Source organism: Athene cunicularia (assembly GCF_003259725.1).
Source record: "Athene cunicularia isolate RWA chromosome 20 unlocalized genomic scaffold, athCun1 chr20_part1, whole genome shotgun sequence".
NCBI classification, from domain to species: domain Eukaryota; kingdom Metazoa; phylum Chordata; class Aves; order Strigiformes; family Strigidae; genus Athene; species Athene cunicularia.
The window spans coordinates 1,939,124-1,961,650 of record NW_020799125.1 but is presented as its reverse complement, the minus strand read 5'-3'; the positions used below and the strand labels follow the sequence as shown (position 1 = coordinate 1,961,650).

Here is a 22,527-nt window from a genome sequence, read left to right as displayed (position 1 = left end):
TCTGGTTTGAGAGAGGAATGGGTGGACATCCAGCCCACCGACATAGGGTTCAGCTGGAGAACTTGTCACAGAAAGTTCAAGCTAAAGACCTCGTGGTACATGATTTTCCCTAGGAAGTCCCCTTACTGTGGAGAAGAGGGATTGGAAGACAATCTTGGCTCAGGAGAAGAAGTACTAGGTAATATGGATGTTGACCTCCAACCCTCTTTGTTCACAGCAGGTAAAAGAGCCAGCATGGAGGCTGTGCCTTTACAGCACTCTGTAATGCCTCAGGATTTCACACAGATTTCTTCTCGTGCTGCAGCAGAAATCAGGGGTTTAAGATTTGTATTTCAGCTTCAAATTTTGACCTTTTTTTTTTTTTTTTTCCATTTGAAAGGAAAAAGGCATTAAGACCTCATGAAGGAATGGCTCTTCAACAGCGAGGCCGTGTGTGAAACCCACTTCTAACAGCTCCTCACTCGCCGTCTGCACTAGCACAGGCGTGGCAGGTGTTCTAAGAGAAAAGGCAGTTGTGGAATTGTGCAGATTTCTCTAGGGTTTTTGAATGGTTGACAGCAGAAAGGAGGGTAGTGGTCCAGGTTAGGGTATAAATAGTTCTGGCTCCAAGCACGATTGTGTTTCTGCTCCTATTCTTAATGATCAAGCCAAAAATAGATTCCTGATACCCTGGAAGAGAAGTGCAGCTTGGTATAATACATGAATTGGTCATTCATTGAGGAAAAAAAAAAAAAAGCGCCAGATGAAGGAGATATCTCAATGAAAAGGCTGTTATCCAGCTGCAATGTAAAAGAAAAGCCTGTGGAAAGGCTCTGCTACTCCAGCACTGACTGTTTCCTTCTGTTTATGAGGCTGCAGTAATTCTGTATAATGCTAACACACCACCTACAACAGAAGTGCCTCCTATTATTGGTGCCAAATCTGCCGTCTTGTGATATGGCTTTCACAAAGTTCCGTGGTATCATTTCCTCTGGTTTTCCCTTTTTGTTTTTACCCTCACACTGATCGAACCAGGATGATGAAAAGGAGTAAGTTCCTGTAAGCCGTGGTGGATGTCAGCGTTATTGCATTATATTTATCCTGTACTCAGCATCCTTGCATAACACAGGATGTTGCTTTTTTTTGTTTGTTTTTATTGGTTCTCTCTTTAGAAGCAGCAAAGAATCATGTCTCATATTCTTCATTTGGGTTTTGCTCGTTTTGTTTCATTTCTTGTATCATAAAGGATTTGCCTGGATTTGCATCTTCTGCATGGAAACAAAGAAGGGAGGGCTATAGGAACTGACTGGTAACCATTGGGAAAAGCTGACTAACGGCTCATGCAGAAACATTATCCTGAATGTTGAACATCCTTAAATGGGTTGTAAGAACCCAAGTGATGGGAAATAACGCCATGCTGTGGTCAGGGCTGGATATTGGGAGAATGTTGGTGGTGTAGCTGTGTAGGAAGAGCCACTGAGACGCTGTGCTCCATGGACCGTGTCGGTGGCTGGAGAGCACAGTACTGTGCCAGCATGAAAACCACCTCACCGTCGATGAAACTTATGGCTAGGAAAAAGGTATTAAAGCAAGAGTGACATTAGGGAGCAGGAGTTAGGTATTATAGCATAAAAGAACCTTTTGTCTGGCTAATCTTTGCTATGGCAGAATGTAGCGGCCTGGTTAAATCTGCTTTGTGCATTGGCACTGTAAGTTTTTAAAGATGGTCTAAGGCAGCTGCAGCCAATTGTGCTTGCACAGATAAGCTGGAACAAATAAGTAAGCTCAGAAAATCTGGCTAGATTTATCTTCAAAGCATTTTCAAGCAGCTAATTGAAAATTACCCAAGTCACCTTCCTGATTTCTTGCATATTATTGCATTAATTTGCTAGCGAATGGAAAGTGCTTGGAAAACATATAAAGGATTTGTGAGTGCTAAGCTTTGCCATTTGGAATTTATTTAATTATGTCCTTGCTCATGTGATAATTCAAAGCCAGTTTCTACTGTTCTCTTCCATGCTTCAGGCTCTGCTGGGACTAATCATGTAAAAACATGTCTCTGACATGAAGGGTGGGCCAGGGTGTTCCTATCACCCTCTGCTTCTGGATGCCTCTGCCCTGCCCTTCAGCTGTCCCTGCAGCACTGATGGTGAGCACAGCATTGGGTGTATGGTCAGCTGGCTGCTCTGTAGGTGTGTTTCTCATTCCTGAAACGTTTCCGTGTGTGCAGGATGATGCTGGTCCTGGAGGAATTGGTTATGAAAGGCTCCAGGCTGGTCCTGGTGCTGCTCCCAGCAATAGCAGCATCCTCTGTATTGCTGAACCAAAGGGATGCTTTTTAAAAGCGTGCTAAAAAATGCAAGGTGCACACTTGATGTGAGCTGGGTGAAGTTCCGTAGCTGACACGAAAACAATTCAGTGTTGCATGTGAACAACCCAGTCACCCCGCACTTTCTTTATCTCCCTTTAACTGAACCAGGGCCCTGAGGACAAGCCCAGTTCACAGGACTGGGACCTGGATTTATCTCACTTCTGGGAGGCTTCCCCATTCCTAAACCAGCGAGTGGATTATGTTTGATCCATATGGTGTTTATCAGCCATGACAGAAGTAATGCTGATAATCTTCTGAAGCCAAACTATCCCAGAAAAATTCAGTATGTGTTACCAAGAGAAATTAAATATACGAACCCCCGTGAATTTGTTCCTTTCTGCAGGAACGTGAGCTCGGTACTTGGATGTGGACTTTCCCAAATTCAGAGTATCTGTTTAGTAAGGTCAGGTTCACTCCTGTGTCAGGGAGAATAACGTGAGACCACCCAGGACAGCCACCAAGCATCACCAGGGGCTGTGTCTCCCTGGTTTACAGTACGTTTTTGGATCATTTTTAATCCCTTATTCCTGTTCCTTAGCAAATATCTCCATGTATGCCATAGAACTGAAAAAAATGATTAAGCCTACTCATAAACCTTAAACTGTGCTCAGCTATGGAAAGCAGAAGTTATGAATAGATGTTATTTGCCACAATAATACCCTATAAAAGTCAAAAACCATAGAGTGAAAGGGAAGATTAACTATTATTGGGCATGCTTCAGCAAATGGGATTATTTTGCATGTCAGTTATGAGTTAATTTGTAACATTAATCTAATCGCAGCCCTCGGCAGAGACACAAAATGTTTTTAATTGGTCCTGTGACTTTTTAACTGATCACCTGATGAAAAGCTTGTAAGTTTTACCGTTGATTTAATGCTAAATATTAGGGGAGGGAGTCTTTACAGATTTCATCACGAAATACAAATCATATGCTTTCATCGCCTTGCTACTTTCGTTGTGTTGACTTGGTAATGTTGGCAGTCTGGAACCAGCTGCACAGCTGAAAAAAAAATTGAGTTAAAATCTTGCAGCAAAAATGAGTAAATCTATAGCTGTGAGATAATAGCATTGGGACTGATTCAATGTAAGCAAGAAATCACCAGCTGAGTCATTAAAAAGAGAGATGAATGGGAAGCAATAAATGGATGGCTTAGATGAATAAGAATGATTAGGAAGTGCATGAAGTTGTTGGTTTGTTGTTTTTTTTTCCCCTAAAGATTATATTTTGTCCTCTAAAGTGGCATATGGCTCCTATGAAAGCTAATATTCCCAGTGAATGTGTCACTGCCAGTTTATAAATACTTCAAGAGATAAAGAGCAGCTCGGTGGGCAGCAGTGAGCAGGAACAGGCTTCCTGCCTGCAGCACCTGGGTACAAGTCGTTAGCCCAGGTCCGTCGGGAGAGGGCCAGGACGTGGGCTTTGGGGGCAGAGAAGGCTTCTGTGTCTAGGGAAACATCTGCTGCTTGGAGAAAAGACTGGTCGCTTCCTTGGAAATGTTTCGCCTGCTGTTTACGTGAGTAGGACTAAGGGTAACCAGGGTTGAAGGGGAGGATGATGTGGTCACCTGGGTCTGATGGCCCAGACTCCTGCTCCTCCAGGAAAGAAAAACATTAATCAAAAGCTGTAATATCTTTCCTGACTCATGAAATATCAAAATATCAATATATATTCATGAAGTATCAAAGGAGATATCCCAGTAAAGAGGCGGTAGGAGTGTTTCCTCCAGGGTGAAGGTGTGCCAGTTTGGGAGGTCTTGGCTCCTGGTCACATCAGCTAACAGAGATGGGCTTTTTCTATCTACTGAAATCAATGATAGCAAAATCCATCCCCAGCCAAGCAACCTTCTTTACAAGTGCAGTGAGATGTAACATCAGACTTACATTTGATATGGGAAGCATGCAGCTGAAGTCAGCCGGCTGCTGTGCAGGAGGCATGTTTGATTTACAGCAGGGTAACGTGAACAGTTCCGCCCCTTAGAGCCTCATCCAGCACCTCATAATCACTTCTGACTTTAATAAAATTAGAGTGCTAAAGCACTCTTATTTATTGTTTCCAATATTACATCCAAAGATGAGGAAACAGATTTAGAGCTGTAAGAGTCATAAGAACATTGGAGGGATGAAAAAGTGAAAAAATAGAGCCTTGCATCCAAGGCATTATCTTTCTGTGCCAGCACGTTACAACACTCTGTCTCTGCAGCAAAATTTCAATGCCTGCAGTTAGTTTTGGCATTTACATGTTAGACATCAAAGTTATCCTGCACTGCGCTCAGCCAGCTAAAGTAGAAGTTACCCGGAGAAGTCTAGTGTGGACGTGAAAACCGGTGCCCTTCTGGCAGCCAAGCTCTCCCTGCCCTGCACTATCATCAAATTCCTGCTAAAATCTGATCTTGAAATATTCTGTGCACTCTGCTCCCCAGACAAGGTAATTAAGGTGAAATTATTTGCCCACAAAAGGTAGAGCTCATTCATTTAACTTCCCTTAAGGACCAGACCTGTCGTAGCACTACTGACCTGGATGTTTAAAATTTGTTCTGCCTGTGTGGCCTATGCTCTGCCCTTCTGGGGAGGGAGCAGGACCTTGGCGCTGCCCTAAGCATCACGTTCTGCCAAGTCCTCCTGCCCCAGTGCCTGCAAGAGCTGCTGGTACAGGGAAGCACATGGGTGCTCGTGCACACCGTTGATGAGTATTAATTTCTTCACCAAAGGCTGCAAGATTCCCAGGTTACAGCAATCCGAATGTGGTTCGTTTCACTGGGGAAACAAATACTCTTTTTTTTCTCCTCATTTCTTGCTGATGGGGCTGATTGCGACCTCAAGAGGAACATTATAAGAACCTCTCAAACAGATATCGGCCAACAATATTGGGAAATACAGGCTGCTTTGAAGATACTCTGTAATAAAGCAGTTCTTGCCTAGCGGTTATTGCATGTTTAAGTCCAGTATTCGAGGGAGAACCTTATAGTTTTCATCACCCATAGTTCAGCCAAGGCATTTCAGAAAAAATACTGTTGGTTGCTGGCATGATCAGGTGCTGCGATGCACAGGAACGGGTTGAAAGAAGGCAGTCTGCATCAGTAATCAGGTTAGAGTCAGCTGCCTCTGCCCTCCAGCTCGCTCTGAAATGGCATGTAGTCTAATTAGTTATAGAAAGGATTTTACTGAATGGCTGTAAACAGATCTGAGGGCTTGAAATAAAATCAGTCTGACTGTGGAAACTTTTCGGGATAATTATAAACTGTTATTGGCAGAGTGTGAAAGAGAGACCAAAGGACTTTTAACAGTGGGAAACTTGTAGCTGTGTGCACGATTCTCTGCCAGGGGAAGAGGGGAAAGAGGTGGTGAGGGTCCGGTGTCTAATCAGGGTTATTTTTTTTTCAGAGGAGGGATTCCTGGCTTCCACTGATGGGCAGACTGCCTTTAGAGGTGACTAAATGCTCTTGAATGTTTTGTTCTTTTCTGTAATGTTAATGGCGCCCTGATAGCTGAGGTACCAACACACCCCATGGTGGGGGGCGCCCAACTGAACTGCACAGTGAAATGCTAATACTTATTTACAAAGAAAAAAAACCACTATTTGAGGGCTCTGAGCATAGTTTTATATAAAGGCATGCATAAAACTTCTCTCTTTGCAGATCAGGTCTTGGCTCAGACCTTTGCCATCTCCTTAGTGATGTAAATGCTGAAAATTGCATCTCCTGGGTAGGCTGGTCCCCGCTGCACCGTGAAGCCACCCCCGGCCACCAGCCCCACCTCGACCTGCTGCTTGACTCTCCATTCCTGTTCATGGCAATGCCCCAGAATTCGACTGGAGAAAATGGCTTTTGTTTCGCTCAGACCCTTGACTTCTCCCGCCCATCTCCTCCTCCCGGTGAGCCCGTCCTGAGTGGGCAGGAGGCCTGTGGCACCCCACTGAGCAATGGTACGGTGTCATCTGGTGTGCCCAGCCCCTCCGACTCGTGCGCTGAGCCCCTCTGCTCCAACACCCCGGGAGAGGAGGAGACCCAGTTCAGCAAAGGGATTAAATACGTGTCCGCTGAAGGGGAGGACCTGGCCTGTGGCTGGGGGGGGTTCACCCCGGGGTGCTTACAGCCCTTTAACACGTCCAAGGGTGTCTTGTTCTTCCTCTGTGTTGCCTCCTTCCTGCAAGGCATGACAGTGAATGGCTTCATCAACACGGTCATCACCTCCATCGAGCGACGCTTTGACCTCCGCAGCTACCAGAGCGGGCTGATCGCCAGCTCCTACGACATCGCGGCGTGCATCTGCTTGACGGCCGTCAGCTATTTTGGGGGGAACGGCCACAAACCGCGATGGCTGGGTTGGGGCGTGCTGGTCATGGGCTTGGGCTCCCTGCTCTTTGCCTTGCCCCACTTCACCACGGGACGGTACGAGGCGCGTTCAGCAGCAGAGGTGGGTGTCTGCGGAGGGAACCAGAGCCTGCCCTGCACCCAGGCTGCCTCCAGCCTCTCCGGCTACAGATTCATCTTCATGCTGGGGCAGTTCCTGCACGGGATGGGAGCCACGCCGCTCTACACGCTCGGTGTTACCTACTTAGATGAAAACGTCAAGACTAACTACTCTCCCGTGTACATCGGTGAGTCGAGCCAGAGGGGCAGCTGGAACCTGTGAGCTGGGCAGTGGGAGGGAGAGCCCGTCCATCTGCCTTGGCACCAAACGGGCCACACTCAGGAGTTTCATGAGAAGTGTTCCAGGTCTTCTGCTCCTGCTAATGGGAGAGGTGGCAGCTGTTGGGGAGGTTTTGATTCTTTATAGGCAGGAAAATAGAAGTGCAGCTGGGTATGTTCCCTCCTGCAGTGCACGCCCAGCAGATCAGGAGGTGCCTCCTGCTCCCAGCACGGGGCCAGCTGGTAAGAGCCCTCCAGCATGCGCATGGCATTAGCATCTCTGGCAAACAATCGTGAGGCTATACCCTGTCCGCGCAAGGGTACGTCACCCCTTTAGTGCTGTAGCACAGCCGGGATGGTCGCTGGGCTGCTCAGATACTGCTGGTGCGAAGCACAGCCAAGAGAAGAGGCTCAGCTCACTCCTCTCTTCTGTGTATCACTTAGCAATTGCCAGATACTTACGGTCCTATTTGGTGAAATTGCTGAAAGGGGTGACCTCTGAGCAATTTCAAAATTTACAGTCTGCCCATACTGTTGTATCAGAAGGCTGTGCATGGAGAAAAGGAGATCATCAGTAAGTTGATGGTCTTTCCAGGGTAGCAAACCAAAATAAGTGCCAATGGTGCCATCTTTAGTACATACATCACATATATTTGGTGGGGAAACAATGCCACTGCTCATCACACCAGCAGTTAAGATGTGGCAGCAGGGTCAGCTACATCCCTACTAAATACGGTTTTCCACTGAACAAATTTTCCATGCCCCATACAATAAAAATTACCAGGTTGGATGCAAAAGTTTCCCTGGGACACGAGTGAGATGAAAACTTTTTCAAACTGTGAAATTAAAACTGGCTTTGTTTCACAGTGGCTTAGGGAGAGGGGTGCGAGGTGGCAGGAGGCTGAGCATCCCAGATCCAGGAGGGAGTTGGGCCAGTGCCGTGAGGCAGGGGATGCTCGACACCGGCAGTGCTCCTCAGCATCCCAGGCTGAAATGCTGCTCTTTCTCTAACACGACTTGTTTTCCCTTTCAGCTGTTTTCTACACTGCTGCAATCCTTGGGCCTGCAGCGGGTTATCTGGTAGGAGGAATGTTTCTAAATATTTATACTGAAATTGGCAGAGAGTAAGTCACTAAAAAATAATCTTGTTCCTTTTCCTTTATGCTATATGTTTCCTTTGGGGTAAAAAAAAAAAAATTAACACTAATAATCTGGAGAAATGACCCGGTGGCTGGGTGGATGTGTGCCCATGGTGTTCAGCAGTGTTTCTGGGGGGGGATGCTGAGGCTGGAAGGGTGGTTTGTATTAGTGCTGTTGCTGGAAGAAAATTGCTGACAAACCTGTCAGCTTAAATCCTTCCTCATGCTGCACTGCCTGTGCTAATGAGGCTACGAGCAGCAGGTGAGTTTTTTTGAATGAGTTCCCTGATGAGGCAACACTACCAGCAGTGCTGCTCGTCCTCCCGGTCATCCAGCCAGGATGCTTAGTCCCTTCTTACTTCCTAGTGTTTGTAATTTATTCTTATCTCCTTACAGGCTCTTTGGCAGATTAATAGGTTAAAAAGGGGGAGTGGGTTTCCAGAGGACAGAATGGGTTATTTCCACCAGTTTTCTTGTGAAGGGCTGCTCGGGGGTGGAACAAGGTTCATAGCAAAGCTCCGAAGCGCAAATGAAATGGGGAGAGGTGAATGTGCACGCCAGAGATTAAAGGAGAATTAAATGATGTCGTTTCTGGGGCTTGTTAAGTGTCGTGCTCTCCGGTAAGGCAGTGCTCTGGTGTGGCAGGACAGATGGTGAACACGGCATCCCCAGCAGATCGCCATGGGAGAGGCCAGCGCTCAGTTTCCTTTGGTGATGTCCCCACCGTGTCCCTCCGCGGTCCCTGCCAGTTTCAGCGATGGGCACGGAGTTGTCCTGCTCCATTTCAAACCTCTCCCTTGTGTCCTTTCGGCTTCGTTTCTTACAGGGTTGACATCACCCCGGAGAACACGCTGTGGGTGGGGGCGTGGTGGATCGGCTTCCTCGGGGCCGGAGCAGCCTCCCTCCTCATCTCCATCCCCATCCTGGGGTACCCCCAGCGCCTCCCAGGTACGGCTCGAGGGAACTGGGGCTGGGACTGCACTTGGGCCTTGTGTCCTTATGCGCGCACGTAGCTGGGACACGGGGATAGAGGAAGAGCTTCCAGTGTTTAAATTGTAATTTTTGCCTGGATTTCACCCCCAGGGCTTTGCAGCTGCCTGTTTCTCTGCTCCTCCCTTGTAGCCATTGGTGGAGGAAGGATGTCACGTTGCATTTTCCCCCTGAAAATCCACCACTTCGGTAGCATCCGCATCCGTGTCTCACACGCTTCTTGTTCCTGTTTGCTTCATGTTTTCAGGATCCCAGCGATATATCGTTATGAGGGTGTCAGAGGCTCATCAGCTAAAGGATGGGAGCCACAAAAAAGCATCAGATCCGGACTTTGGGAAAACAGTTAAAGATCTGCCTCGGTGAGAAAACCACCCAATGCGTAAGGTTCAGGGAGCCCTACCCAGGAGTGAGGGCGATGGGCCCAAACCGAGCTTGCTTTCTACAGTGCTGGCTGACAGGTTTTGCCCGTCTTCAAACATAGTGGCGACTCTTCCTCGCAGAGGAGGTTGCAAAGCGCCTGGTCCCGTCAGCACCCGGGGACTCTCAGCAAATTGTGCAGTGGGTTGTGGGGGAGAGCAGGGGACAAGGTGCTGGTCCTGTCTGGTTTTCAGAAGCTCACGTCCACGAGCAAAGATCCACCTGCAGTCATATGCAGCAGGCTGAGTTTTACCAGGAGCGGCTTGGTGCCAACCTTTAGGTGGTGGGAGATGCACAGGCATTGCCATCTTGTTCCCTGTCCCCAGCAGCATTATTTCTTCCTGTCTGCTTGTATCTGGCCCCACCTGGCCCAGTTGGGTGTTGCCCAGTGTCTGTCCCCTCAGAGCTTTTCTTCTTTTCCTCTGTTTCTGCTTGTGTTAGATCCCTGTTTTATCCTTTTAATGAGAAGAAGCAAAACCCCCAACTCCCACATCTCCATTCCAAGTCCAGGGAACAAGATATCCTGCACTGTAGCTTTCAGTTCCCTTTCTTTGTTATTCTTAGTTTCCTTTTTCTTTTTTTATCCTTTTGCCTTTGCATCTTCCGGCCACCCTTTATGTGTTACTATTTCTTATCTCTCCTGCAAAGCAGTGACGCAGCAGCAGGCTTAATCACAGGGCTGCTGCTTGGAGCACACTTGCACCAAAGGAGGTTTGGTAGGAGATGGTTTAAAGGGATCCCGGGTAGGAACAAGTGAGTGCCCAAAGTAAAACGCGGTCTTTTAGTCTGGAAACATTTGCTATGGATCTCTGAAATCTTTTATGAATTCCCCCCGCCCCGCTCCCTGTATTTGAGCTGTATTTAAGCAGAGGGCAGGGGGAGAGGTGCTGCTCTATTTACAGCTTGGATTTAGCTGGTGTGCAAGCTCTGCGTGTTGCAGAGATATCTTGGTATCAATTCCTTCTGGAGCTTGCAGTCAATAAGGGGATTTTTCCTTTTCCTATTTCTCCCAGGACTGTTCTTGGGGAGGAGTTTGCATCCATGTGTGACGGCTGCACCGTACAAAGGCAAACATTCAGTGTTGCCAAACCTCGTGCCACTGCAAGCAATTACCTCAGAACTTTCGTTGTGGTATTTGCCTTTGTGCTGGCAGAGGAGGATTGAGGCAGGTGCTCAGTATGGAAATTTTCAACAGCAGTTGATCTGTCTTGTGTCAGCGCAACGACTCACATAGGTCTGAAATTCTTGGAGGCTTCATAGGAAGTTTACCAGGGGTTAAGGCAGTTTTGCGAAGAATATTACATTGAACAGATTTCAATACTGTTATTAAATGGCATTCTTGACTGGGTGCCATTTTCCGAGGTCATGGCTTATTCTCTGTGCGGAAATTAAATTCAAAACCTGCATTTAAATAATGATAAGGTTATGACTAAAACCAACACAAACAGAGTAGTAGAGAGGGAGAAAAATTCAGTGGTTGATGCTTTTCTTGCTTATCTGGAGCAAAGCTCCTGCTGTTTCTTGGTGAAGGCCTGTCTGACAGCAGGTATGGAGGCAGCCCTCCTCCGGCAGCATCTTCTTTCACCTGAAGAACAATATTTTGTTCCTGAAGAACAAATACCCGTAGGTGGGCAGCTCATATCAAACAATGCAGATCACCCTAGGTCTCAGTGTGGTTTTCGTTTGAAAGCAAAAACCCCACAGACTTTTGTGTTCCCTGCTTTTGATTAATAAAAGGGAAGTGCCTTAAAGGCTTGCTATTCTGGAAACTTGCATTAAAGAGGAGAATCACATCTGTGCGTGCAGCTCTTGGACACGTGGACCAGGCTGGAGAGTGAGGCCGAAGGACAGTGTTGCTTTTGTTTTAGTAAGGGATCGGATGCTACACGTTTTCTCACAGTACGAACAGTAAGTATCTCTCAAAGATAAGCAGAAATACTGATAAAATAAAATACTATTCCATGCCATCAGGTCCTTTCTAAGCAAGCTTAATGAATTGCTGTATTCACGGTGCTGCCTGAGAGCAGGAGCTTACAGGAATGCAGCCCATACAGCTTAATCCTCTGCCCTGAAGAGACTTCCCTCTTAATTCTTGGGTTGAAAAGCCCTGATAAAATGGCATTTTCCTTACTCTGGTTCCATATGATTGTTCTCATGAAATGACTCGTGCTGTCAGTGCGGAGAGATTTAAACAGAAGACATGTAGAGCTGTGCCAGGAGAGGAGGCTTTGTCCTAGAGAGCTACAGGAAGGAGTTTGTGAGGGTGATTCACGGGTCTGTCAAGGACTGGTCTTCAACGCGAGAAGCTACGGTCAATATTTCGCTCATACCTCTCGGGTTAGGTGGCACGGTGGGGCTTCAGTTTGTCTCAGGCCTTTGCTACAGCTTCCCTGCATTGTAAAGGCAGATCGGTTTATATTCCCGTGGAACATACGTGCTGCCCTCTGTTCCCTTGGTGGTGATGATGGTAGGTGTCATTTTGTGCTGGAAAAGTCCCCATTCACATGCTCTTACGATTGCATAAATATTTGTGGATCGTTAATGACTCATTAACTTGTAGCTGTACTCTGTTACGGTCTGGGGTGTCCTGGGCATGCAGGCGTTCCTCCGAGTAGGAGGCTCTGATTGTACAAGTGGTCCCCACCTACTCAGCAGGACATTTCACCGATATGTGCCTCTATCAGTAAAGACTTGTGGGATCAGGCTCTTATAGATGGTGGGATTCGTTTCTTGGCAGTGCTGAGCTTCCTGAAATCCCTTTGGCTGCCAGAACTGAGGACATTCAAGGCTATTGAAGAGTTAGGTGGTTTCTGTGTCTGACTAAAATCCTCCTGATCGCAGTGACAAGGTCTGCGTTGACTTTGGTAAGGTTCTCTGTGCCACAGCTCCTCAGAACCGCATCTTCTGTCTACAAATGGATTAAATAAGTAAATCCTTACTCTTAGCACTGAAAGGAGTTTCTCTGCATTCTCCTACCTGCAAGTCTAACCTGTAACCTTTGGCCGACAAAGCCATGCTGGTGGCAGAGGACAACTCCTCTCTTCTCTTCTCTTGAACTGTAAAAAGGTAAAGGTATTGTACAATTTCTACATCAGCCACGAGGTCCACGAGAAGTGTTTTCTCACGGAGTGATTAGGCTTTGTGCTTCCAAATAAAGCACAATCGAAAAGATCATTCCTGGAAAATAGTTTAGTAAATTAAAACTAATCCTGAGAGCTAGACAATGGTTGGTATAAAGGCCCCTGTAATCCAGGTGTAAGAATGTGTGGTATTTGTCTTTCAGCTTCTTTGCTCTCTTGGTATAATGAAATTCTCCTTTTTATGTTCACGGAGTTGCACAAATCTGATGCTGGAGCTCGGCACATCTCTCAGTTGCACTACAGTAGGTTTTCTCTGATTTGACATTTTCTCCGAAGCAGTAGGTGGTAAGTGACTGTGCCTTTTAATTTAGCGAGGATCCCTCGGCATCCCCATCGCTGCAGAATGGCAGGGTTGTGCCTGTCTTGGAAATGAGATGGTCTGTGGTACTGGTCTGGGCTAGGCTTGGGGGAAGTCACAGGGCAGAATTTCAAGTGTGTTACAAAACGCTCCCTGCAAAGCAGTGTCAACCCTCTTAGTCCAATATCCGAGATAGTGAGAGATAATTGAGACCATCCCATGTGCCTGAGGGTGTTTCTGTGTCTCTGAGATGGAATCGTTGCTGGCTCATCTTTCTGCATATAAATGACACATGGCAATTTTTTCAGGCGTATCTGTGGCTCTCTGCTAAATCCCAGTGGGTAGAAAAGAAAATGTATTTGCTCAACTTACACGTTAAGCTTAAAGTAAAACTGTGCTTAGATTGTGGGACAAAGATTGCTTTCTGTTTTCCAGTGGGATATAAGGTGTCTTGGAGGTTCTTCCTCCATATAGAAAGGCTTGCTTGGTATTTCCCCTAAGCTTCAAAACATCTATGGTTATCAGCAATTGTTATTCTCATGAGGATGCGCATGAGCAGTGTGTACATTTGTGAGGATATAACACAACTTTGCTCCCTGTCTCAGTTGTTTGAGTTGGGAGTCCCAAGATAACTGCCATCAGGGACTAACAGAACCTTGAAATGATTGAGATTTGGTGAGGAGTGGTGTCCTGTCAGTATTGCCCCATTTAGGAGTGGAAGATACTCGGCCTGGCCCTAAATGTTGGAAAATTACCACTGAAATCATCCACGTACAAGCTGTGGGCACCTGGAGTGTGAATTACATCTCACACACACACACTGCTGGTATCCAGTCCCCATTTTGAACCTGCTCGTGAGATAAATAGACCCATCTGGTGCCCTCATGAGGTCCACAGGGAAGAGTCCCAGATTATTTCCTCCGGTTTTAGGTGCTTGGTTGATGTTCCTCAGATTTCCTTGGTGGTTGGCTGTAGCCAACAGGGCTATAAAAAATGGCCAGGATAAGCACATGTGTTAGGTGCCTGAAGAGAGTCTGGACAGTGCTCAACAGGAACAAGAGCCAGAGCAAGTTAGTGCATGAGAGACGTTATATATAAAGGCAGATTTTAAGGACAAACTGTTGATCCTCACCAGCAATGGAGACTGTCTCCCTCGGAGCACCAGCTGCTCTGTGCAGGTACACAGGGAGAAGTGAGGGTCTCCTCAGCATCCTTCCTTGGCTGGTAGGACTCGATAAGCATAAGTGCAGAAACTTGCTGCTCTTTCCAACTCCAATTAGTCCCTTTTGTTGTTTTCTTTCAAAGAGTTGCAGCATGGCGGGATGCTGCCTTGTCTTCCGTGTGGTGCTTCTGACTTGAAGGTAGGGTACAGACCTGAGATCAAAACGTGCCACAGTGATTCAATTCCAGTATATTTGTCCTTCCCAGATCAGTACTGCTGCTTCTGAAGAACCCCACCTTCATCTTCCTCTGCTTAGCAGGAGCAACCGAAGCCACCCTCATTGCTGGGATGTCCACGTTTGGACCCAAGTTCTTGGAGTCTCAGTTTAGTTTAAGTGCCTCTGAAGCTGCTACCTTTTTTGGTAAGAAAACAAGGTTTTTGCAATGTTTTCCCATTTTGCTTACAAATATAAGGGAACTGTAGCTCACTTAGAATGGAGACAAACACTTTTTGCAGTTCATTTACAGAGCGGGTATTGTCTTCAGCTGTTAGATAGGATCGTTTCCCGTCAGCACGTCTGTACCAAGTGCATTTTCAGAGCTGTATCTACTGACATCAGGAAGAAACGTGTCCTTCCGTAGCCATCTGTTACCCTCTAGAGGAAGGCAAAATAACTGTAGTCTGTTCCTACTAGTGCGTTACCAGAAAATATTAACTAAATGTTTCCTCTAATGAGGCACATCTGAACTGGAGGATTTAATTTTGTCAGCATCCTGAAGCTTGGAAGATCCTCGCTTAGCTGCCGTATCATAGATTGAGGGAGTGATGTCCAACAAGCACCAGTACTTACGGTGTGCTCCTTGGAGAGTCTGTTTTAAGATCTCTGGATAGGAAAAGCTGCCTTACCAGGCTCGTGCAATATTACCTGAGCTGCTACAGGGGAGCACCTACTGTAGAAAAATCCATGAACTCCCCCCAAGAAGCCACACAGCAACCGAGTCATTCTCAAGCAGGCACACTAGTTTATATATTAAAACATGAAAACTCCTTGCTGACATTTTTAAACTCGCTTCTGTGTTTTGTTTTTTGGTGGGTTTTTTTTAATTTTTTTTTTTTTTTCAGGTTATCTGGTTGTGCCAGCTGGAGGGGGAGGCACATTCCTGGGAGGATTCCTTGTGAATAAATTCAAACTCCGCTGTTCAGGAATCATCAAATTGTGTTTACTTTGCACAGTGTCAAGTCTGCTGTCTATATTTATTTTTTTTATTCACTGCCCTAACATGCCGATGGCAGGAGTAACCCAGATGTATGAGGGAAGGTAATAACAATCACCCCATCTGTCTTGTGCTGCATGGCCCTGGTTGGAATAGAAGGATAATGCCAAGTATGTGGTGCTGGTGGTAGTCATGTGTGGGGGTGTTGGTGATGGAAGATGATGTCCAGTCAGTCTTACAGGCAGATACTGAGGGTGAGACCCAGAATATAGATTTTTGCTTCTAGTTGGAGCTTAGAAGACACTTAGTGAGGGAGGAGAGATCAGCAGTGCCAAAGTGTAAAATGCTCCACTCTTCAGTTGCCTTCATGGCAACTGAAACAGTCCCCCATCTCTATCCAGTGGGATAAACTGGACTAAAAATGCAAATCTTTCCAAGTGGAGGTGTCTCCCTATGAGCTGGTCACTTAAACTCCCCTGGCAGCTGTGGGAAAGAGAGCTCCAGGGCACGATTTCTCTTCATGGTTAAAACCGGGTGAGGTGAACGCCTTCCCAAGCCTGGCTTTATGCTCCTTGGGGATCCACCACATCTTCAACCATCCCTCCTTCTCTTGTTCTACCAATTTCCTCCTGGAAAATGCTGTTCAATTGTCTCCCCGCTGACTGCTCCTGTGTTTCCTTTAGTGCTTTGCCTGGTGGCCACCTAAACCTGACAGCAGCCTGCAACGCTGAGTGTGGCTGTCTACAGGAGACCTACAGCCCTGTCTGTGGGAGCGATGATGTTATGTATTACTCTCCCTGCCATGCTGGGTGCAAAAAAGTGTCCGAAAACCTCAGGAATGGCAAGAAGGTATGTTCAAAAGTACTGTGTATTAACAAAGGTGGCTGGCACATTTTCTTCGGAGTGTTTTGGCTGGGTCTGCAAAAGTTTTCACAGGTTTGAGCTTTGCTGCAAATCAGCGTAAACGCCCAGTGCAGGGTGGATGCTCTCGGGCACCACCTGGGGTGAGAGCAGAAGGTACCCTGAGGTCACCCTGCTTTGCTTCTCTCAATGTGTCCAACCGGTTTTGACTCCCTCTGGGTCAAACTTCACTGAAATCTGTAAATCATGCAGGCAGGGAGCTTGGTAGTCACCTAATTTCTGCCCCAGTGCTTATTTTGGGTCTTCAGTGAACATGATGCATCTCCTCATCCTTCCAGCATGTCACTCACAGAGACAGGCAAAGGCTTAAGAACAGTAGTGATGACATTCAGCATTCAAGGGCTGTCTGGCAAGGTTAATTTCTTTTATTTAATAACCTGTTTTGAAAGAGAGGTGTGTTGAGAATGCAACTTGATTTCTGCTTCGCTCTGCCCTGGGAGAAAAACTGGTTGGTTTCTACCCTCCGTGAATTTCTTTCTTTTCAAAGCTTTGACTACCTCCGTGCTCTCCCTGGCAAACCACCCACTGACCTTTCTTTCCCAGGTCTATCACGAGTGTAGCTGCATTGAGAAAACTCTCCTGCCTGGCGCCGGTGATGCAGAGGCAGGGAAATGCACTTCCTCTTGTGACAAAAGGCCCTTGCTCCTGTTCTTCATGTTTGTGGTGATCCTCTTCACCTTCCTGAGCAGTATTCCTGCCCTGACTGCCACTCTGCGGTAAGCACGGGATCACCCCGCCCTCTGCCAGCGCTGCAGGAGGCCCCGATATCCACCTCTCCACTTTATCCTGCTGGCTCAAGCCATGGGGAACATGTGATGGGAACCACCTTGGCAGCCTGGAGATACCGGGACTCCTCTCCCTGTCTGGCTGGAAAAGCAAATTTTAGCACTGGCAGCTCTATCCTCGTGACATGAGACACCCGCCTGTGTGTCCCAGTTTACAGCAGGGGTGGGGGACATTGCACTGGGGTGAACCTTGATCTCCAGCGGGAACGGAGCTCCCAAGCGTGCTCGACCCCAGTGCGTGGTGTTGCAGGGCGGGGAGGCGCAGCCTGGCAGCATTTTTAAACAATCCCCTTTTGTTCCCCAGGTGCGTCTCCGACAGACAAAGGTCATTCGCGCTCGGGATCCAGTGGATTGTTGTACGAACACTAGGTATGGAACAGCATGAATTTGGGCATCGGTGTGGTCCGTTGGCTTTCTGGAGCATGTGCCAGGCTGTTAACCTAAAAATGAGTTGGAGAAGAAGAGGGTAGGACACGTGCTGTTGAAAGGAGGATGCTTTCTCTTGTTTGCTGTCATTCGGAAAAACCTAATTCCCTTTGCATATGATTTGTGAACTGAATGAAGGATTCTGTAACTCGTCACAGGTGGGGTAGAGGGCCAATGTCCAGCAACTTGTCCTTATTTTAAGAAAAAAGGAGCAGAGGTGTTGAAGCTCCTGTGTATGTCTTTTGGCTCTTGTGCAACGTGTAGGTCAGGGTGGTCTAAAGACCCACTGGAGTCTCAGGTCTTGAAATTCACTGTAATTTGGATAACTTGGGGCTCTAGGTGGCAGGATGAGTTTGCTTAATCATGGTAGCAGCAGAGCCTGATGCTTTTCTGCAAGCACCTTGTATCTTGCAAGGCTGGTGCGTAGGTGCTGCCCAAACTGAAGGCTCCCTCTCTCTTCCCACAGGAGGCATCCCTGGCCCCATCGCCTTTGGGTCCATGATTGATAAATCCTGCCTGCTCTGGCAGGACCAGTGTGGCGAGCAGGGTTCTTGCTACGTATACCAGAACTTAGCCATGAGCCGATACACCCTCATCGCTGGACTGGTCTACAAGGTGATGCTGCCTGTTAACTTCCCTGTCTGATAAAGTGAGCAGGTCGTTAGGAGATAGTGTTTTGCTCTGGGAGAGAATTTTACGAAATTGGGTTGTCCTGATCTGCCCTCCCCCCAACCCAAATTATACCGTCACACAAGAAATGTTCTCAGGGAAGGCAAAAGATCCATTTGCTTCTCGCCAGGTAATAGTGCTCCAGGCACCATCATTCTCTTAAATTCCCATTACTTTCTAGGCTTACAGCTTCTGTTGCACCATATGAAATATCTCCTCCCAACAGTTACCAAAGTGATTTTTTGATAGAAACAGAATAAAATATATAACAGCAGCATGTTAGTGAGAGTGAAGGATGGCATTGTGGGCAGGCTGTAAACAACCATTCTCGATCACTGCTAGAAAAAAAAGAGAGCTTAGCTCTGTAGTTCTTATTTATTAGCTGAAAACCATCATTTTAACTGCTCCCAAACAAGCTCTTGCCCTAAGTAGTAGTGTTTAGCAGTTGCTGTGACAAAGAGGCTTTCAAAAACCTTCCAGCAAACAGCTCAGGTGGCATCAGTCCTCACAGCACTGTGCTTTGGTGGGGCCCCGTGTGGGGCTGAACAGCTCTCCAAATTCTCACTGTCCCATTGCTATGGGGCTGGCTAAATTCAGACTCTTGCCCTTCCCAGCTTTGTGCACTGGTCTGCTGTCCAGGCTGGCCTTCAGCATCATCTCCTCCCCAAAGCTTGGTCCTTAAATCTCATCCCAGATAAGGGCTAGGCACCTGGTTTTGGGGGGAGCAGAGAGTAACGGGTGTCTTTGTGGTTACAGGTGCTCGGGACAACCTTCTTTATAGTTGCCTGTTTACTCTACAAACCCCCGTCACCAGAGTCAGCTCCGGGCAGCTCAGATACGTCTGAAAATGGCAACTGTGACCTCCAGGAACACAAACCTTCACTGCCAGCTGAAGAGGATATATAGTGTTGTAAACATGCGAGTGACTTTCTCAGTCTCAAAAATACGATGAGAAGACGTTAGGCAGTCTCTAGGGTTTGGTTTTTTTTATTAATAGTAATATTATCACTTTTTTTAGTCCAAGGTAAATAATTTAATTAACCACTGGTGTGCTTGCTATTTTCTTAACAGCGCACATTTAAAATTGTGCGCTGATGCCATATGTAGTTACTTAATTCTATTTAAAGAAAGGGCTACCATAGCTTTATTCTATGTCTGTGACAAGCAAGGACCACATTCTCCACTTGTGGAAATAAGCACTGGTAACTCCAATGGAGCATGTGGGGTTTAAACCACCAGAGGATCTGGGCCCTAGTATCTCAGTTGTAAAGCCAACTGTAGAAAAACTTCTGCTGAGACTTCCTAAGGCTGAAAAGAGCCCTGCTGTCCTGCGGTCTGCACTGCAGAGGGGACAACTGGCCCTTAAACTACTGTATGCCAAGCAGACGGCCCCGACAGCGTCCTCCTCCCTCCTGTGACGCGCAGCATCGCTCCTTTTGTTCAGGAGCGGGTTATCTAATTATGCAAATTTGTATTACTGTGCAATGGGAGATAGGTCTGAGAGGAGATTTGTCTAACAAAGTCATCAGTACACTACAGGCAGCCGTCCCTGAGAGCTGCCGAGCGCTCTGTGTTCGCTGCCTCATTTCGTTGCAGGGCTGACACCGTGGTGGACGCTTCATTATTTTTCTTGCATTGTTTAAAGGTGATGCCTTTTGTAATGTACTGCACAAAACTTGAACTTACTTCTTGCTGTTTGTTGGGGGCGGGAAGACATGAGATAACAGATCTATGCAATGCTTCTCTTTGGTTGCTCTGTAGACATAGATAAGTCAGAATTAATTTAATTTGTCTCTAGACCGCTAGTTCAAGGGAGAGCTTGCCCTACGGACAGACTGCCTTGTGGAAAGAGGGTGCTGACTAGTAACTGGGTGCTTGCAAGTAGAGAGGGCAGCATTCCCAATATGACGTTTGAATGTGCACTTGCAATATTGTCCAACACCTTCCTGAGGGGGAAAAGTGGTATTTAGGCAGGCGTATGTCTGGCTTCCCTCTCAACCCGGATCAGGCGAGGTTAGTGCTTAGTCTGCCTGTATTTGCACAGCCACACAATCCAGGTACAGCTCCGGGGGAGGGCTGTGGCCAACCCCTGGAGTCCTACACTGTATAAACCACGTTCACGGGGACAGGACCCACATTACTGAGCTGCAAAACTGGTGCTTCCTTTGTGCCAGCTGCTACTTAGAATTACTTTGTAGATGTTTTTGTATATTTTGTGTATTTATGCTTTTGTGAATCCACACGGGATGGGCTTTTGTTTCCTTTTGTTTCCACGTTAGCAAAGGGCTGACTCTCAGAGCAGAGGCAAAGCCGTTCCCGTTGCAGACAGGGATGGTGGTGCTGGGAGCGTGGTCAATCTTCAGGTCAAGGGCAGTCAAGAAAGCAGCTTCTTCCCTTCACAGATCCCCTTCCACCAAAGCCAGGCAGTGACCTACCTGCTTCCAAAGCCCTTGTTTCCCAGCCTCTGTCAAGCGCTAGGAGAGACTTGAGCATCTCCAGTAACTGCTGGGAAAGCCAGAAGTGCTAAGGGTGAGACGGAGGGTGCCCTTTGGCTGCTTGAACATGGGCAGCTGGTGCAGCTCTGCTGGAGCACAGTGTGCAGGAGAGCCCTGTTTTTCCAGGGAGGCAGGATTAGACTCACTGATGCAGGAGTTAACCCCAGTACCACCCAAACACCAAAGGCTTCTTCACAACCTTCACCTGAGTTTGGAGCCGCCTGCAAACACGAGCCTGGCTCCAGGCCTTGCCCAGCAATTGCCCTTCCCAGCTTACAGACACTTTTTGGGTACGAGCAGGGATCTTAAATGGGGAAAATGCATGAATGTATTTTGGGAACATTTTATGTATGATGTATTTATGAAAGGTAGAAGTTTTTCTTAATATATATATGTGTATATATTGCAATGCAATTCTAGTGTTTATAAAATGAGCTTTATCTGAGTGTGGCGTTTCCAGAGCAAAAGAAAAGCTCGTGGGATTCTGGGCATTTTATTATGTTGCTGTGGGGCTGGTAAGTCATGGATTTAAGTAAGCAGCAACAAGGCGTTCCTGTTCCATAAACAGGTTATGTAGGTATACAGGTAACTTAAAATATTTTAAAATATATGTTTCTCAGTCTCCTATGAAGTATTATATTGCTATAAAAGCATAGAAATATAATCAGTATTTCACAGGTACTTGTGTATGTGGTTTTCATCGGTTGTGACCCTTTCCCAGCTGCTGTTCTCGGCAGGGGTGGGCTGGATCCGTGCTGCCTGGGAAGCCCGAGCCACAGACCCTCCTGCAGAGGGGTACAGGGACACCCCATGGGGGTCCAGGCTTCACTGAAGGTCATCGTGATGTCTCCAAAGAGAGTTTGGATTTAGGTTTGTGATTAAATTGTTAATTTATCTCCTCGTGGATACAGGAGCTGCAGGCAGCATCGTCTGACTGTTGGGACAGCAGGTGACATTGCAACCCTGTCTCCTACTGACTTACCCTCCCCTAAGACGGGATAGTTGCTTTTGAAGGCAAAATGAGGTTGTTTTGGTTGCTGGAGAAGAAGAATGAAGAGGGCAGGGCAATATCTTTGCTGCCCTCCTTCATCCGCAGACCAACCCCGTTAAAGCTGTGGAGTTTCTCCCAGAGCTACTCTCCGTCAATGAGGTTAAAGTCCTGTGTCACCTGTGGTTTTGCTTAAGGGGGTGATTCATGCTGTTAAAACGCAAACAAACAGTGGTTGGTATTGAGGGAAAGCCACAGGGAACTAAAACAAATGAGCACCCAGAAGGGAGTCCAAGCAGGAAGAACTGAATGTTATTTATTGTAGACACAGACCCAGGCGGTCAATGAGCCGTTTTTCTCTAGTGAGGAGTTTGTTTGGAAGCTTCCTGGAGTTCTTAAAATGACAGCAGATAAAAGCTTTGAATGTGATACAGGGATGGTTTTGCAGAGCTGCCTCCCCTTTTCCTGCTAACGTGGCCTCTCCTCTTCACCGGTGTGTGCAGAAGAGCCTTAGATGCCCTTTCCTGGGCTCCCTTGTCCTGCAGAGCCCCGGCTTAGTTCTTGCCATAGATGGGAATGGGAGTAAATACTGATAATTCACTTTTTATACTTAGATAATTCACTTTTTATACTTTTATACTTAGATAATCCACAATTAGAATTCAGGAAGGAAAAAAAAACAACAAAAAAACAAAAAAAACAAACAAACAAAAAAACAACAAAACAAAACACCAGATTGAAAGACACCTTTTTTTTTTCTTTTTTCTTTTTTTTTTTTTTTTTTTTTTTTTTTTTTTTTTTTTTTTTTTTTTTTTTTTTAGGGAGCCTCAGACCCTTTTCCTGACCGCTGGGTCCGGGTTTTGCGCGGGGCGCGGGTGGGAACCGCGGCCGCGGTGCCACTAGAT

The 22,527-nt window shown here is 46.8% G+C and overlaps 1 protein-coding gene across 4 annotated transcripts in view; it reads left to right on the top strand.

The window, feature by feature from the left end:
• Nucleotides 1-21,293, top strand: part of SLCO4A1 (solute carrier organic anion transporter family member 4A1) — a 30,083-nt gene extending 8,790 nt beyond the window's left edge. For 2 of the 4 annotated variants that reach the window (XM_026861944.1, XM_026861943.1), the window contains exons 2-13: nucleotides 2,005-2,024; nucleotides 5,986-6,947; nucleotides 8,012-8,102; nucleotides 8,944-9,065; nucleotides 9,355-9,466; nucleotides 14,391-14,545; nucleotides 15,247-15,442; nucleotides 16,022-16,187; nucleotides 16,803-16,975; nucleotides 17,349-17,413; nucleotides 17,937-18,085; nucleotides 18,896-21,293. In XM_026861944.1, the coding sequence (XP_026717745.1) occupies nucleotides 6,137-6,947; nucleotides 8,012-8,102; nucleotides 8,944-9,065; nucleotides 9,355-9,466; nucleotides 14,391-14,545; nucleotides 15,247-15,442; nucleotides 16,022-16,187; nucleotides 16,803-16,975; nucleotides 17,349-17,413; nucleotides 17,937-18,085; nucleotides 18,896-19,045 (2,190 nt within the window). In that variant the 5' untranslated portion in view covers nucleotides 2,005-2,024; nucleotides 5,986-6,136 and the 3' untranslated portion in view covers nucleotides 19,046-21,293. The remainder of the gene's footprint in view (nucleotides 1-2,004; nucleotides 2,025-5,985; nucleotides 6,948-8,011; nucleotides 8,103-8,943; nucleotides 9,066-9,354; nucleotides 9,467-14,390; nucleotides 14,546-15,246; nucleotides 15,443-16,021; nucleotides 16,188-16,802; nucleotides 16,976-17,348; nucleotides 17,414-17,936; nucleotides 18,086-18,895) is intronic. The other 2 variants (XM_026861942.1, XM_026861945.1) reach the window with 1 other exon arrangement.
• The last annotated feature ends 1,234 nt before the right edge of the window (nucleotides 21,294-22,527 follow it).